The 14,090-nt window shown below is 37.8% G+C and overlaps 2 protein-coding genes across 3 annotated transcripts in view; one reads left to right on the forward strand and one right to left on the reverse strand.

The window, feature by feature from the left end:
• Positions 1-3,632, forward strand: part of TFDP1 (transcription factor Dp-1) — a 36,772-nt gene extending 33,140 nt beyond the window's left edge. Inside the window, exons 10-11 of one of the 2 annotated variants that reach the window (XM_005419973.2) lie at positions 8-89; positions 2,295-3,632. In XM_005419973.2, the coding sequence (XP_005420030.1) occupies positions 8-89; positions 2,295-2,442 (230 nt within the window). In that variant the 3' untranslated portion in view covers positions 2,443-3,632. The remainder of the gene's footprint in view (positions 1-7; positions 90-2,294) is intronic. The other variant, XM_005419974.3, reaches the window with a different exon arrangement.
• A 9,324-nt stretch (positions 3,633-12,956) lies between these two features.
• ATP4B (ATPase H+/K+ transporting subunit beta) overlaps positions 12,957-14,090 on the reverse strand; it is a 6,819-nt gene continuing 5,685 nt past the window's right edge. Inside the window, exons 6-7 of the mRNA XM_005420028.2 lie at positions 13,892-13,987; positions 12,957-13,115 (exon numbers count right to left, since the gene is read on the reverse strand). Of these exons, the coding sequence (XP_005420085.2) occupies positions 12,957-13,115; positions 13,892-13,987 (255 nt within the window). The remainder of the gene's footprint in view (positions 13,116-13,891; positions 13,988-14,090) is intronic.

Consider the following 14,090-nt stretch of genomic DNA (forward strand, 5'->3'; position numbering starts at 1 on the left):
TTTACAGAAATGGCTCAGGGATCAATCAGCAGTGTATATGTCACATCTTCATCAGGTTCTGCGTCAAACGGCACAAGATTTTCAGCCAGGTGAGATGAAACTTTCAATTAGTTTTTAAAATCTGTGGCCATCAAGAAAATTGGTTATTAAATGCTTCATGAAGCAAGTTCTGTTTTGATTAAATGTGCTGTGGATATGTGTTTTAAGTTTCTTATCATACATTACTTCTGTGGTGGTTCGTAGCAGTGTCATTAAGGAAATCCTTTCCTCTATAGTGGAAAGGTGTTAGAGTGGTGTTATTCTTGAGTGTGTTGTTTGTTTGGGGTTTTTTTTCTGTTTAGAGTTTGTGACAAGAAAACAGATACTTCTCTAAAGATAGAGTATTGGAAAGATTACCCCTTGATTGTTAGTGTCTAACTTTAAAAAAGATTTTGACCTTTGGGTTTTAAACAGCAATCACAGAAGCTGGTAGCATGATAAACCATAACTAGTATTCAACTTTGTTACTCACTAGTTTCTTATTACTGTATTAATCAACAATATGCTCTTCTATGAGCTCCACAAGGTTGTAAAATTAGTCAAATATTCAGCAGCTGGATTCTGTGATCTCTGAGGTCTTTTCTAACCTATTGATTCTATGATCATTGAAACGCTTGACGTTCGTAACAAATGCTTGAATTAAGTTCTGCATGTTTTGTGCAAGGGAACTGAAGCTTGAGTGAGAATTCTGCCAAAATATCTTTAGAGATGCTGAACAGTACCTAAAATCTCTGTTTTCAGTAAGTTTCCTTCTGTGGTAATGAGCATAGGGTAGTGAAAAAGAGTACCATGTGTTTTTAAGACACTGAAATTTGAATAGGCCACTGTTAGTCAGAGACCAATAGAGAACCAGAGGCTGACTGGGGTTCATTATCTTGGTGAGAGTACAAGAGCTTCTAACATTTCCATTTCTTAGGAGTTTGGAAAAGGGCAGTGACAAATTATATTTAATTATAGGATATATATGAATATTCATGGCAATAGCAATGAACATTCATGGCAAGACAAGTTGTGCTGCCAAGGCAGATAAAGGCTGTACATTTATTTAACAAGGTCTCTGAAGAAAGTTTGCAGAAGTTTGAAGATGCTGCTACCAATACCTTCATCCCAGTTTCTTTGCCTTACTTACTAGGATACTTGGGTTATGAAATCCAGTTGTTTTTATCAAAACGAGAGGAGAATGGATTTTGGGTTTGTACTTTCAAAGTTTACAAAAGCACAAGAATAATCTCTTTGTTTTGTTTTCTTTGTTTTTGAAACTGCTTTTGCAGATAATTATGGCAGGCCTATTGTAGGTCATCTGACTACAGCTAGACAGGTATCTTAATATCTTGCTGCTGAATAAGTGTGCAGAACAGCAGAAATGCTTGAATGTGTCTTACTGGATATGCTTTTCCTGTGAGTTTATAGGGTGTACCCTGGCAGTTTCATTCTGTGTGATGATAGACCATTGAATTGGCTCCATACAGCAGCAAGCATGCATGATTGAATGTGTGCATTAGCTGGATCAGCTAATTTAAAAAATTAGTAGCAAAAAATCAGCAATTTAAAAAATTACTAGCAAACATATTTTTGAAAGCAATTTTTAAATGATGAATGTCTTTCGAGGGAGATACTTTTGTACCTTTGATACTTAAAAGGGAGATATTTTTTGCAAATTAAAAAAAACTCCCATTTTGTCGTGAATTTGTGGCTAAGTTTAATAGTTTACTAAACTATTTAGAAAGTCAACAATTAAATAGATTGGCAGAGTAGCAATTAATAATGGAGGTAGGAATTTTCTGGCTCTATTAAAACAAAATACTGCACAATGAGAAAAAAAACAGTTTCAAATTAAGAATATGGTAAATGACAGTTTGCTATGGAGTATCAAGGAATTAAGGAAAAGCTATTCCTCAGTTTTCCAGGTCTTTGAATCAAGATTAGTAACTCTGAAAGACATGATTCACTTCCAAGCATTCAGTGCTACACAAAAATACTAAAGAGCTTAGCTTTGTAGCCTTAACACTAAATGTACTTTAGAGGAAACCTGAAAAACATATTTATAAAGTGCCTGTGAGAAAGTTTAATCCTTATATTAAAAACTACAGTAAGAAACCTAATAAAAACCACTTCAGAACTACTTGAGACTGTTTCATCTTTTTGGAGATGTCTTGGACAGTTTATAAAGTGGCAGTGGCAGATTCATTAAAGGAATGGACAAGATATGGGAGAGATCATGAAGCAATGACAACTGGATTTTTTTTCTTTTTCAGTGACTTTTCCAATGGTGGAGATGGAATGTTGGCTACAAGTTCCAATGGATCTCAGTATAGTGGCTCCAGAGTTGAAACACCAGTTTCTTATGTTGGGGATGACGATGATGATGACGATGATTTTAATGAAAATGATGATGACGACTGATGCCCTTTGCTTGTAGACTATTTTTTTGTTAAAATTCAGCAGGCTTCAGGAATAAATTGTTCTAGGGAGAAGTGTCTCAAATTACTTTGCCCCATCCCCCAAGGAGAATATTGGTAAGCAGTTCTGAGTTTAGAAATTGCACCTCTGATAAGCAAACAAGGATTGTTTTATGTAGGATATTTTTAAATGTGGTGTGGATGTGTGTTTTTGATACCAGTGTGTTAATGCAGAGCCTTTATTTACTCTTGTTTTAGGGGTTTTTGGTTTGTTGGTTGTTTTTTGTTTGGGATTTCTTTTTTACTTGAAGGAAAAAGAATTTTGCCCCAAATGTTCTTTCAAAGTTTGCTAAAGAAAATGTAGACACATCATTGAGAAATAAAATACTATCCTTCTGTGGAAAATGAATACACTGAATGGCAATTTATTTGGAGTGTATTTTGATTATGCCACTTTTTGAGGGATAGTGAGCTAATGTAGTAGTGTTTTTTGTTAATCATGCAGTGTCCAAAGAACCAAACAAGAAAGATACGTCCTACTTTTTTACATGTTAAATTCCAGGAATGTTGTTGTGAACTTATTTTCCCTTAAATTATATCTAACATTATGATTCCATCAAGTTTATATACTTTTCACTGTATGTTGGGACATACGAATTACAAAGTTTTTGGCAAATGTTTACTGCCAGTTGGTGCAGCTATATAAAATGTCTTGAAGGTTTGGAATGATTTATTGCTTATGGTAAAATTTGCCTGATTTCTTACAGGCAGTCTTTGGAAACTTTTTATTATATAGTTGTTTACATACTTATAAGTCTATCATATAAAGACATGTACTGAAACAAATGTTTGTATTTGTTTCATAAGCATCTTCCTGTAATCTATTATAAAGTTGAAATTAAATATAGAGAATGTTTTAAGTTTTTTAACTCAAAATTTGTCAATCATTTTTAATAGTTCATTTTTATAAAAGGAATTTCAGGGCAGGTGGTAGTCTTTTTAAATTTATTCACAAACAATTAACTGCACAAATACTGTCAGCTGCCTATTCTAAGACAGTAGTCTTTTTATTGAAACACAAATAAACTTTTCTGTAATATTTTATGAAATATAAAGAGACTATAATTGTTTGACTTGTTTAACCTTGGCACTGTTAGTTTTTATTAATAAAACGCGCATGGGCATTTTTAACAAGCTCTGTGGTTTTTCTAATTCTAGGATTATTTTAGAGCATTTCACTTCTCGTCACAAGACCTAGAATTAGCTGTCTTGGGATGCTGCATTTGTGCTACAGAGGGCCCAGAGTTTTTGCTTTGATTTAGCAATTTGCCCTTAGAGCTCATGATAACTTGTGATGCAGAAGGCAATAACTTACCTGGTATATTCTCTTCTTTCACACCTCCTTATTTCATCCAGGTTGCTCCTCAGCATGACAGGTCGGTCTTAGTACTCCTATCTAGCTTCTGTTTAAAATCCCATGCCTAATGTCCTAACTTTCCATCCCATATTCCTCAGTCCTAACTTTCTGTCTTGTATTCCTATGTCTTCCAGAAAGGTTTTAATCTCCTTTTCATATCTTTCCTTTTTAAACTGTTTTGTCAGATCACATCCTCTGCTCTCACCTGCAAGAGGGTACTGAGCTGGCTCAGTCACTGCAGGCCACTGTCACAGGCAGGATTTGATACTTCCACAAAGTCCAGAGAGTCCCTGCAAAGTATTACTAACTGTGCTGACTGTGGTAGGGGCTCCTGGATGCACTTAAACCCTGTGGTAAATGTGAGGTGTGTTACATCTTTTTTTTCTTGAAGGGATTATGCATAGACAAATCTGTGTGGGGATATGTGTTATTAATATAGAACACACTGAAGGTTTTCAAATTGTATCACACCTTGTAACATGAGTGAATGAAACAAATTACTTTGTGGGACTGGGGAAAAATCTGGGGGAGAGGAGGGTAATTGGATGTTTTGCTTCTCAGCGAAGAGGCAATTCTCTGCAGTGCTAATGCTAAACACAGGGTTCTTGTTGTGGATGATACAGTTGATCCAAATTGTCTTTGATGTTGAAAGGCACTTCAGTTTGCAGAGGAACTTCAATTATTGCAGTTTTCCCTTGCATTCTCTAGTGTATGATCCAAGATTTACCTGCAAAGAGTGAGGAGAGGGATGTTAGGGAAAGAAGGCTGAAAGAATCTGACAGTTTTCTTTTGTTTCTTATTGGTGGAATAGTCTTCAGATAAGATAAGGTCACGCTGGGAGTGAAAATGTGACAGAACATACATTTTTAAGATGTTACTTTTCTCTTTTATTTCTTTTGCTTGGTGATGAATCTGAAATGGTATTTGATAATTTAATAGTTGGAGTGCTTTTGGGGAAATTATTTTTTATTATATTTGTGGTTGAACTTGATGATCTTAAAGATTTTCTTCTAAACAATTCTACAATTCTGTATAACCTTTGTTTTGGGAGAGCTTTCTAATAAAGGCAGCAGTCAATAATGAGAGAAAGTCTATAGTTGCTTGTTTTGGAGCAGTCAGTTGGTTACAATGTTCAGGTGAAAGAGGAGAAAAAAAGAAAGAGAAAAGAGACCAATGGTGAGGGCCCAGGTTGAGATGAGGAAAGGAAATGTGAAGAAGTATGTGCAGGGAAGAGTAAAGAAAGAACAGATTATAGCAGGGTCTTTGCAGAGGAACATAACAAAAGAAGGTGTAAGTTGGAAAGAATGAGAAAACAAGAGAAGACTAGTCAAAGACTACAAAAAGGAGTAGTAGTAGAAACTTATTTTAGAAAAAGAAAGGTAGAGAGTATAAGTATTTAATAATGTCAGGCGTAGCATGAAAGGAACTGGAAAGTGAAAGATAAGTTTAAACTGTATGGTTCTAATCTCTGAAAAAACTGTACATGTACAGATGGAAAATGAAGATTAAGAGCAGGAACAGAACATAACAGGAAATTGTGACAGGAAATTGTTGAGGAAATCTCTGGGAGAAAATACTGTAAGGAGATAAAAACTGGAGTTTGGTTTGAGAAAGATTACATGATGGTATAGGGAATGGGAATTGTTATAAGGGCTCAGTTTGGGGTGAAACGTGGCAGGAAAGGAATGTACTTTTAATTCCTTTCCTTAGACAGCACTTTTTTGTGACATGAAGAAGAGGAAAAGAGGAAGAGTTGCAAAGTGTGTATTTCTGCCTATGAAATGGTCCTGCAGATAAGTCCTGGGAGGAGTGTGCATCTTTTGTGCTTTCTGAAGTGTTCCTGAGCTGTGAAAGACTGTCTGTTTTGGCATGTGTAACAAGTTAAGGATTTCTTGAACTGTTTCACAAATAATCTGCTTTTCTTTTCCCATAGGAATTTGTCTTAACCAAAGAGAAGCAGTTACGACTTCAGAAACTGATGGGTTTTGATTTTTTACTTGAACCTTCCTTCAATGAAAGGTGGCAGCTGTTGCAGAGAACAAAAACATAAATGTAGCTGATAGAGTACTGACCCTTGACAGATATCCATTTATTTATTTGAATTAAAGGATGAATATTTAATGAAAGGATGTACTGTCACAAATCTCCTCATTCCTTAATCAGTGAATACATAGGTTGTAAAATCTTCATATGAATGAGAAATCTGAAAAGTGGATGCTGCTTTAATGTAGAAAGGGCAAAAGTTTAAAAAAAACCCAAAAACCTAAAACTAACCGTGATGTAGCACTACTGGAATAATCACCAGTACAAAGGACAGCATATCTAGTTTTTCACAGATAATTGTTTGCTATTGGGATTTCCTTTCTCTTGTCTGCTTGTGAAGAGTGTAGTAGGCCATTTGTCTTTACAACTACATTGAGTTAACAACTTGTCACCGTTTCTCAGCCCTGTCTATTTCCAGACACATGAGGCTACTTTCACACACACTTTATTGTTGAAACCTTAATTGTCTTAATTCATTTACCAGGAAAAGCAAAGATGAGCCAGCACATTGAGAGCAGCCTTTTCATGTTTAGCCTTAGGATTTAAGGTTTTTCCAGGGTTTTTCCTGACCATTGGTTTGTCCTTGAGCTTCCATGGATTCTGGTGGGTTGCCCAAATGTTCATTGGGCTGGGGCAGCTTCTGCGTGAGGAGAGGCTGAGGGAGAGCAGCTCGTTCAGCCTGGAGAAGAGGCAGCCTAGGGAGACCTAATGGCAGCCTTGCGATGCTGCAGGAAGGTTATTGCAAAGGTGGAGCCAGTGCACAGGGGTGTGTGAGGACAGGATGGACAGACAACACGAGCTGAAATGGGAGAGTTTCCAGCTGAGTATGAGGAACAACTTGGGATGGTCAAGCTGTGGAACAGGCTGCCCAGAGAAATTGTGCTGACTCTTATCCTTAGGGTTTTTCAAGACCAGACAGGAGAAAAGCCCTAAGCAATGTAGAGTCTGACCTCATGGCTGAGCATGCTTTGAGCAGAGATTGGACAGGGGACAACCTGAGATGCCTTCCAGCTTGAATTACCTAATGGATCCCAAAACAGAGAGGGAAAGAAAAGAAAAACATGGTAGAAAATGTCAGTGTTGGGAACAGACTAGCAAGTGGTCATTTGGCTCATCAAACTTGTCAGAAAATGAATGGAAGCTCAGCTCATCTTCAGAAGCTGTCAAAAGGTACCAAACTGATGGAAAAGGTGCTTAAATGTGCAGGTAAAAGTGAAGACTGCTTCAAGATGAGGTTTCTAAGACTGATGCTGAGAGCAGAACGAGGAAGGGCGACAAGCAGCACTGCATGGTTTTTTCTGACTTCAAACATTTGGTTACACCGGAAATTCCTGTGTGGTGTGATGATGGTTCTCACCTGGCACCATCTGCCTCTCACTCAGTTGGGCCCTGCTGTCCTCACATTCAGTGAATGTCAGCACTTTGTGAAACAACAACTGGAGAAAATCATGATGATTATTGATGCACAGCTTAGCTGTGGTAAAGGCAGAATGTTCTGATGTGGAAGAGGGCAAAGAAGAGAGGCTGGTGTTAATTGAAAATCACCCCTGTAATACCATTACAAGTGCTTTTCTTTGTTCTGCCATGACCTTTTGTTAAATTTTTACGTGTTCAACATGTTGAAAGCCCAACTTAGGCTGAAAATGTCTATTTTATTTTATCAGATTGCTGTGTACACATCATGGTACATTGCTATAAATTGTGCAGTTTCACCAGCCCTACCTGGTCAGAGCATCTGCACTGTAGCATGTTAAAAAGACAGCAAGGTTGCAGACTTCAGGCAGATTCCTATTCTTTATTCTTGTAAACTTGAGAGAATTTATTAAAAATAGAGCAGAACATAAAGCATATACTCTTAAAACAGGCAGCTTCAGTAATTAAAGTCGGGCAACTTCTGATGCTGATTTTTAATGAACCTTGGAATAGTTCTTACAAACTAAAATAGTGCTAGAGTGCCAGTTCTTGAAGTGTGAAAAAGTAAAAAGTGTCAAAGATGTGAGGAAGTCCTGTCCAAATGTGTGTGGTCTAGACAGCTTGAGATCAGTCCTGAATCTTGTATTAGGAAAACTGTTGAAAGAAACAGCTAGAAGAAAATTAGAAGCATGGAAGATTGTTAATGACAGTTGTTAATGGCAAAGTACAAAATAGGTCATATCAAATGAATATGGGAGGAGACTGCAAATGTTTAGCTGATTAAGGAAACAATGGGTATGTTTCAGCATATTTAAACCTTTTTAATTTCATTGCATTCTGATTTTAAATACATTTTACAGTATCTCCAGATTGTATGTTAAGGGGTTATGAACTATTTACTGCTGAATCATTTTTGTGGCATTATCACTGACTGAACAGCTGCAGCAAGCAAGATTGTACTCCTGTTTAACAATTTCTTCAATAACCCAGAAGAAAATTTAAAATTACTCTGAAGTATTTTTGGTTAGAAAAGAAGTAAACAATGAAGAGGAGAGATTAATGTGAATTGTTTGGCAAGCAGGTCATGTCCAGAAATGTTGTGGTTAAACTCCACATCTTGTGAAGAAAGAATTCAAGGTACACTTACAGGAGGAAAGACTATGCTGGAAATGTAGGATCCTGAAAATGATCCAGGGTGTCAAGGCAGCTTTTAACTCCACATGTGTCCTACACTGTTTTGTAAGGAACTAGCTAATCTGAATTTGGATGTGTAGGTAAAACTAGTAATGGATCGGAAAATGGTGTTACAACCAGATGCGTTCAGTGAGACCAGCAGTGAGCAGCTGTATATTTGTTAGCATCATCATTTCAAAAGGATGTTGGAAAAATCAGGAAATACTCAGGAAAAAAGCCCTTCCCCCAATTATTTTATTCCTAAGGTCAAGATCTATTACTATGAGAATTAAGGAAGTCTTATTTTGGCTTGTTTAATAAAAAAGGGGGGAAATGCAGAAATTAGTGGATTTGTGTCAGGTCACACAACAGATACCATTTCAACAGGCTCATCAATATCTGGGGGATATTTAAGAACTGGAACTTGAAATCGGAGTAATTAAAATGACTTACCTAGTTCATTATAGTAATAAACTGCTGGAATGTATTTTTATTGGAATGATCACATTCCCACACTGGTAATAGTAGGACTACGTGTAAATATACACATTAATGAATGGAGTTATGCCAAGTGTTTCTCCAGAATTCAGTTCTTTCTCAGAGGTGTAGCAGGATCCTAAAAAGGGAATTTTCAGCCCAATTTATGCTCTTGAAATAATGAGAACTTCAGTGCATCCATTGTTATCGCTCTGGTAAAAAAACATTGGAAGAAAAGTGAAAAGCCTTCCTCCTCCTTGAGAAGAGTCTTTCTAATCAAATTGAAGAAAAGGGCACCTTTTCCTTCATGTACATATCTATTTTACTTTAAACAAAATAATCTTGTTGGAGCTTGAGCTTTTGTGCCTGAAAGAAATGAAGCTTGTGAAGGGAGTTGAGGTGCACAGCAGAAAATACTTTCTGTAAGCATTATTGATGTAGCTGTTACTTTACATCCAATTACTGAAAGTAGCACATGGTTAGACAGCTTTATTTGTTGCAGAATCAATTTCTTCTTGACTTTTATTACAGGTAAGAGATTAAAAACAGCTCTGTGAAATGGTGGGAGGAATTCCCAAGTGCAATAGCAATGGCATCATATGAGACCATTAAGCAAAGACTCAATTATTAATATCTAGTTCTGAAAGGTAGAGGAGGCTTTGAACCTGCTGTAGTCTCATAGCTATAGCACAAAGTCCTTTAAGCATCAAGATGCTTGTATTCAGTGTTTTTCTCCACTCATTATTTTAATAATAGACATTAGGATTTTACACCTTAATAATTTACTACTGCCATGAATATTGAGAAGAAGGAGGTGTGGAAAGTGCATCTCAAAGCAACTGCTGTGCTTCTTTTCACACTGATCTTCGAGAGTTTTATTTAGCACCTTTAGTAGATAAGTCTGGAAACTAAAATTTATTGGATATAAAATTCATGGTGTTAATGCATTGGTTTCATGGCCTATTTTGCCTTCCCCATACCTCTTCTCCTGGCTAACCTTGCTGTTGCAAAGCTGGTTGGAAAAAAACGGCACTGAGAGCCACTGTGTGGTCTCTGATACTGCCTTGCTGGCCCCTGCACTGCTCCAGAGGCATGGACTAACCACCCATCCCCATCCTAGTTGATCTGCATCTAACTAAACTCAGGAATTTGCATTTGCTTGCAATTCATTCTTAAATCTGCTGCTTCAGTTTCCTGTGTAGCCTGATGAGGTTTTTTCCCCATTTATATTTGGTCTCATCAAATACTGCTACTATTGCTGCTGAATTTATGTATAATCTGTCTATATGATTATATCTGCATATACCTAGATCTACATATGTATGTATTTATGTATGTTTTCAAATGCATGTGTATCTCTCTCTCAGGGAATTGGACTCTTGCAGTGAAAGTGCTCAAAAGACTGATAAAAGTGTCTGGTTTGAAATTTGAAAACAAAGCTTTAAAATTAATTCCTGAACACACTTTGTGCTAATGTTAGCTCCTGCATAGCAATAATTATTGCTGTGTGTATACAACTGTTAGTCTGTAACACTTGTCAGTTACTAACACTAAATTAACTGTGACTGCACTGTAACTTGCAGCTGCTGCTGTACAGCTGGCACTGGTGGCCGGGGTCCTCTCTGTCTCTGGGTGAACATGATGAGGCTGGAGGGCTCTTAGAGAGAGGAAATTAATCTCCTCTCTTAATTTTCTCTCTTAATTTCTTCCCTCTCATTGCTGGTGTTTCCTGCTTCTTGGCCTCCTTCCCTTGGATTCAGCTGCTTTTTAGCTTGTTTAGCTTTTGCTAGCCATGCTTCTTGTGCCTTGGGCAGGATGCCCTGCCTGTTTTCCTTCCCATGTGCTTATTTTGGTCTGTGTCTTGTAACTTCTGTCATTTGTGTGCCTCCAAAGTGCAGCTGTGATCACCAGATGACATGCTTGTACATAGTGTGGGGCTGTGCCTGTAACTAGTGATTAGTATTAGTGCCTGTAATTAGTATTACAAAATATTTGCATGATGGGCATTCTGCTATTTAAGTGTGCTTGCATTTGGGGTTTGGGCAGGCTAATATTAACTACACTTTTCTACTACAGCTACACTAACCACAAGCCTTGCTCTTTGTTGCTTCATTTCCAATTTCAATCAAGAAAGGGAATAATCTCAGATGGCTGGAAGTTCAAGAAACGTTTAACTTCAGGATGGCAATCTTTGTACTTAGAGAACCAGATTTGGTGGATCTTTTTTTGATGTCAGAATGCATCATCATTTGGTCAATACAGGGACACTTCCCTTTCCCTATTTATCCAATCACAGGGCTTTGTGTGAAGCTGGTCTAGGCTGTTGTTCTGAAGCTGTGGTTTTGCAGGCACACAACCCATAGGGAATTGTTCAGCATATTCCTGTACTGTGGCTATAGGGCTGACTGGACTGTGAGCTTGTGCCACTTCATTCACCAGCTCAGTGCAAGCTGTAGATACTAAAAACAGTCAAGCAGAGAGTCTGCCCTTGTTATAGCATCAAGGGAAGAGTTATTGGTTTTCTTGGAAATATTGAAATGTTCTGTTGTAGACAACATTTAACCAATCTTGAACATGACTTACTTTTTGTTATCAAAAGTATTTTATTGTTTTCCATGTCATTTTGGGAAGATGCACAGGGGGAGACCTGTGTTCCAGAAAGGATATAAAGTTGATTTTCATTGTCTCAGAAGAAAGGCAAAGCTGCACTGTAAAAATTGAAACAGGAAAGGCCCGGGGAAAAAAAAGTTTTTATATGAAGAAGCATTTTCTTACTGTTTTTGAAATGCAGAATGTTTCTAAGAAAGGCTCAAATATAATTTGTGGCTTTGGAGATGAAATATTCCCCTCCAACTGGATTCTGTCTACAAGCTGGCGGGCTGAATGCTGCTGTGGTACAGGAGGTGATCTGTTACATCTTCTTGCTTTCTGAAATGTTCAGGCAGTGAAGGTGTAAAATGATTTCTGCTCTTGTAGGTGTTTTGGTTGGTGGTTTTTTTTTTGTGTGTGTGCAGCTCTGGCTGGAGCATCCTGGACTTCAGGTAACATAAATCTACTATACAGACACAACAATGGTGTCTCTTTGTAGTATATGTGATACACTCAGACTTCTCAAAGCTTAGATTCATTTAAAGATTTAGTGTTGTTTCAGCATCTTCCAGATTACTCCAAGTAACCCAAAATTTATCATTACAATATGGGGCTATTCTACTGGATAAAACAAATAAAACCATCACAAAAACAACAAACACTAAACAACAACAAAACACCAAACAAACAAAAACCCCACAAATTACAGCCTCTAGTTAAGTGCACAGTTTCCTGGATGTAACTGGATGTTACAGTCTTACCAGTCATTTTTATTAGGTTATATACATAGAGGTAAGTGGTACGGTGAAATCTGTGAGCTAGAGGACAGATTTCAAGTTCACTTCTTTTGCAGTCTTTGATTTGTACCAACTTAAATAATCTGGCTCAGCTGACTAGTGAAAAAAGCCAATGCATTGGGATACAGATAAATTTAATACTTTTTTATACATCCTATACAAGAGAGATTGAAAATTTAATTGCTTCCTAGTATTTCCAAGTATTGATTTCCTTTTCAAGCTATCTAATTTCTCAATAACCAAGATTTAGTATCATACATCCATTATTTATTATGGTTTGAAAAGTGATTGAAAATGGTTGTTTGAGTGTATACTTATGTTCTTTGAAGGCACAGCTGCACCCTTTGGGGGAAACTTATTTTGCACAATTATTTGCATGAAGGCAGCAGCATCCTGTAGCCATGAAATATTAAGCTATGTACATTGAGATAATCTTCATCTTTACACACTGAGAGGAGGATCTTGATTTTTAGCTCTACAGTCCATCCTGCAGTATGTCTCCTTGCACTGTAATTTATATCTGAACCATAGTAAGAAAATAAATATCAATGAGTGTGTAATAGTTAAGTTTACTGTTCATACATTTTCCAGAGGTCTCTCTGTTGCTGCTCAGTCTTCTATTTTCAGTTTAAATTCCACTTTGCCTTCATATGGATCATGAACATTGAAGGTAATTCCAGCTCCAATGACTTTGCACACTATTTTAAATTCTACATTCCTCGTAATGTTGAGAAATTTCACAGCTACCAAGGGATTGCTGTAGCTGGGCTAGGAGGAGAAAAAAAAAAATTAAAAGGAAATACTTAAATTTTAGGTTTGAAAATAGCCTCTCCAGTTCTCATAGGATTTCAAAGATGCTCCATACGTTTCACCTGACGTAAAAAGAAAGAAAAGTTAAGTACAGAAGTGTTGGAACCCAGGAAATTCCTCTGGCTGCCCTGGAGGACTCGAGCCCCTGCCCAGGGGGCTAAGAGACCTTGGCACAGAGACCAAGACCCCTGTGCCTTTGATTTAGCCCTTGGAAAAAACAATTACCAACCTTATATGAAGAATTACAAGCCACGGAAGTTTAAGTAGAATGATAGTGAATTTATCACAGGGTGAAAAAATAGGTTTTTGGGGTTTTTAGAATGGGAGTTCGGGGGGCAAGATGGAGGAATCTGGGCCTGTCCAGCCTTTCTCGTTCTTGGCCTCCATCTTCTGCTGTGATATGGGTACTTTTAGATTGGTTTAGAGTAGAAGCTCACTGTCTAACATAGGTGATAGGTATTGGGAAGTAATTGTAAATATTGTACAAGTCGTTTTTAGTATAAAGACATAACACCGCCCCGGGGGCAGGCAGAATGCCTCTGACTGTCTTGCTGAGCAGACCTCGGCAGGACAGGAGAGAAAGAATTTTATAGATAAGATACAATATACAACCTCCAGACCGAGAAATGAAGAGTTCTAACTCCTTCTTCGAGCGCTGGGCTGGGAAAAGAGACTTTCTAACATTTCTTGGCGTCACTCTGACCAGCGAGAGACCCTGAGACAGGAGCACCCACCTGGGCCTTTTTGCCGTAGTAGGGGAAGTAGTGCAGGCTGAAGGTGCCATTCCCAGGGTAGTAATCCGCGTCCAGCGGGCCAGACTCCTCCTCACCCTGGGTAAACCGAGAGAAGAGAAAGCTCTGATGAGGGAGTCCTCTGCCAGCCCCAGGCAAGTGTCTCAGGGCTGCTCAGTGTGTGTTACAACTCAAGTTCAGC

Source organism: Geospiza fortis, unplaced genomic scaffold, assembly GCF_000277835.1.
Source record: "Geospiza fortis unplaced genomic scaffold, GeoFor_1.0 scaffold192, whole genome shotgun sequence".
Classification (NCBI taxonomy): Eukaryota; Metazoa; Chordata; class Aves; order Passeriformes; family Thraupidae; genus Geospiza; species Geospiza fortis.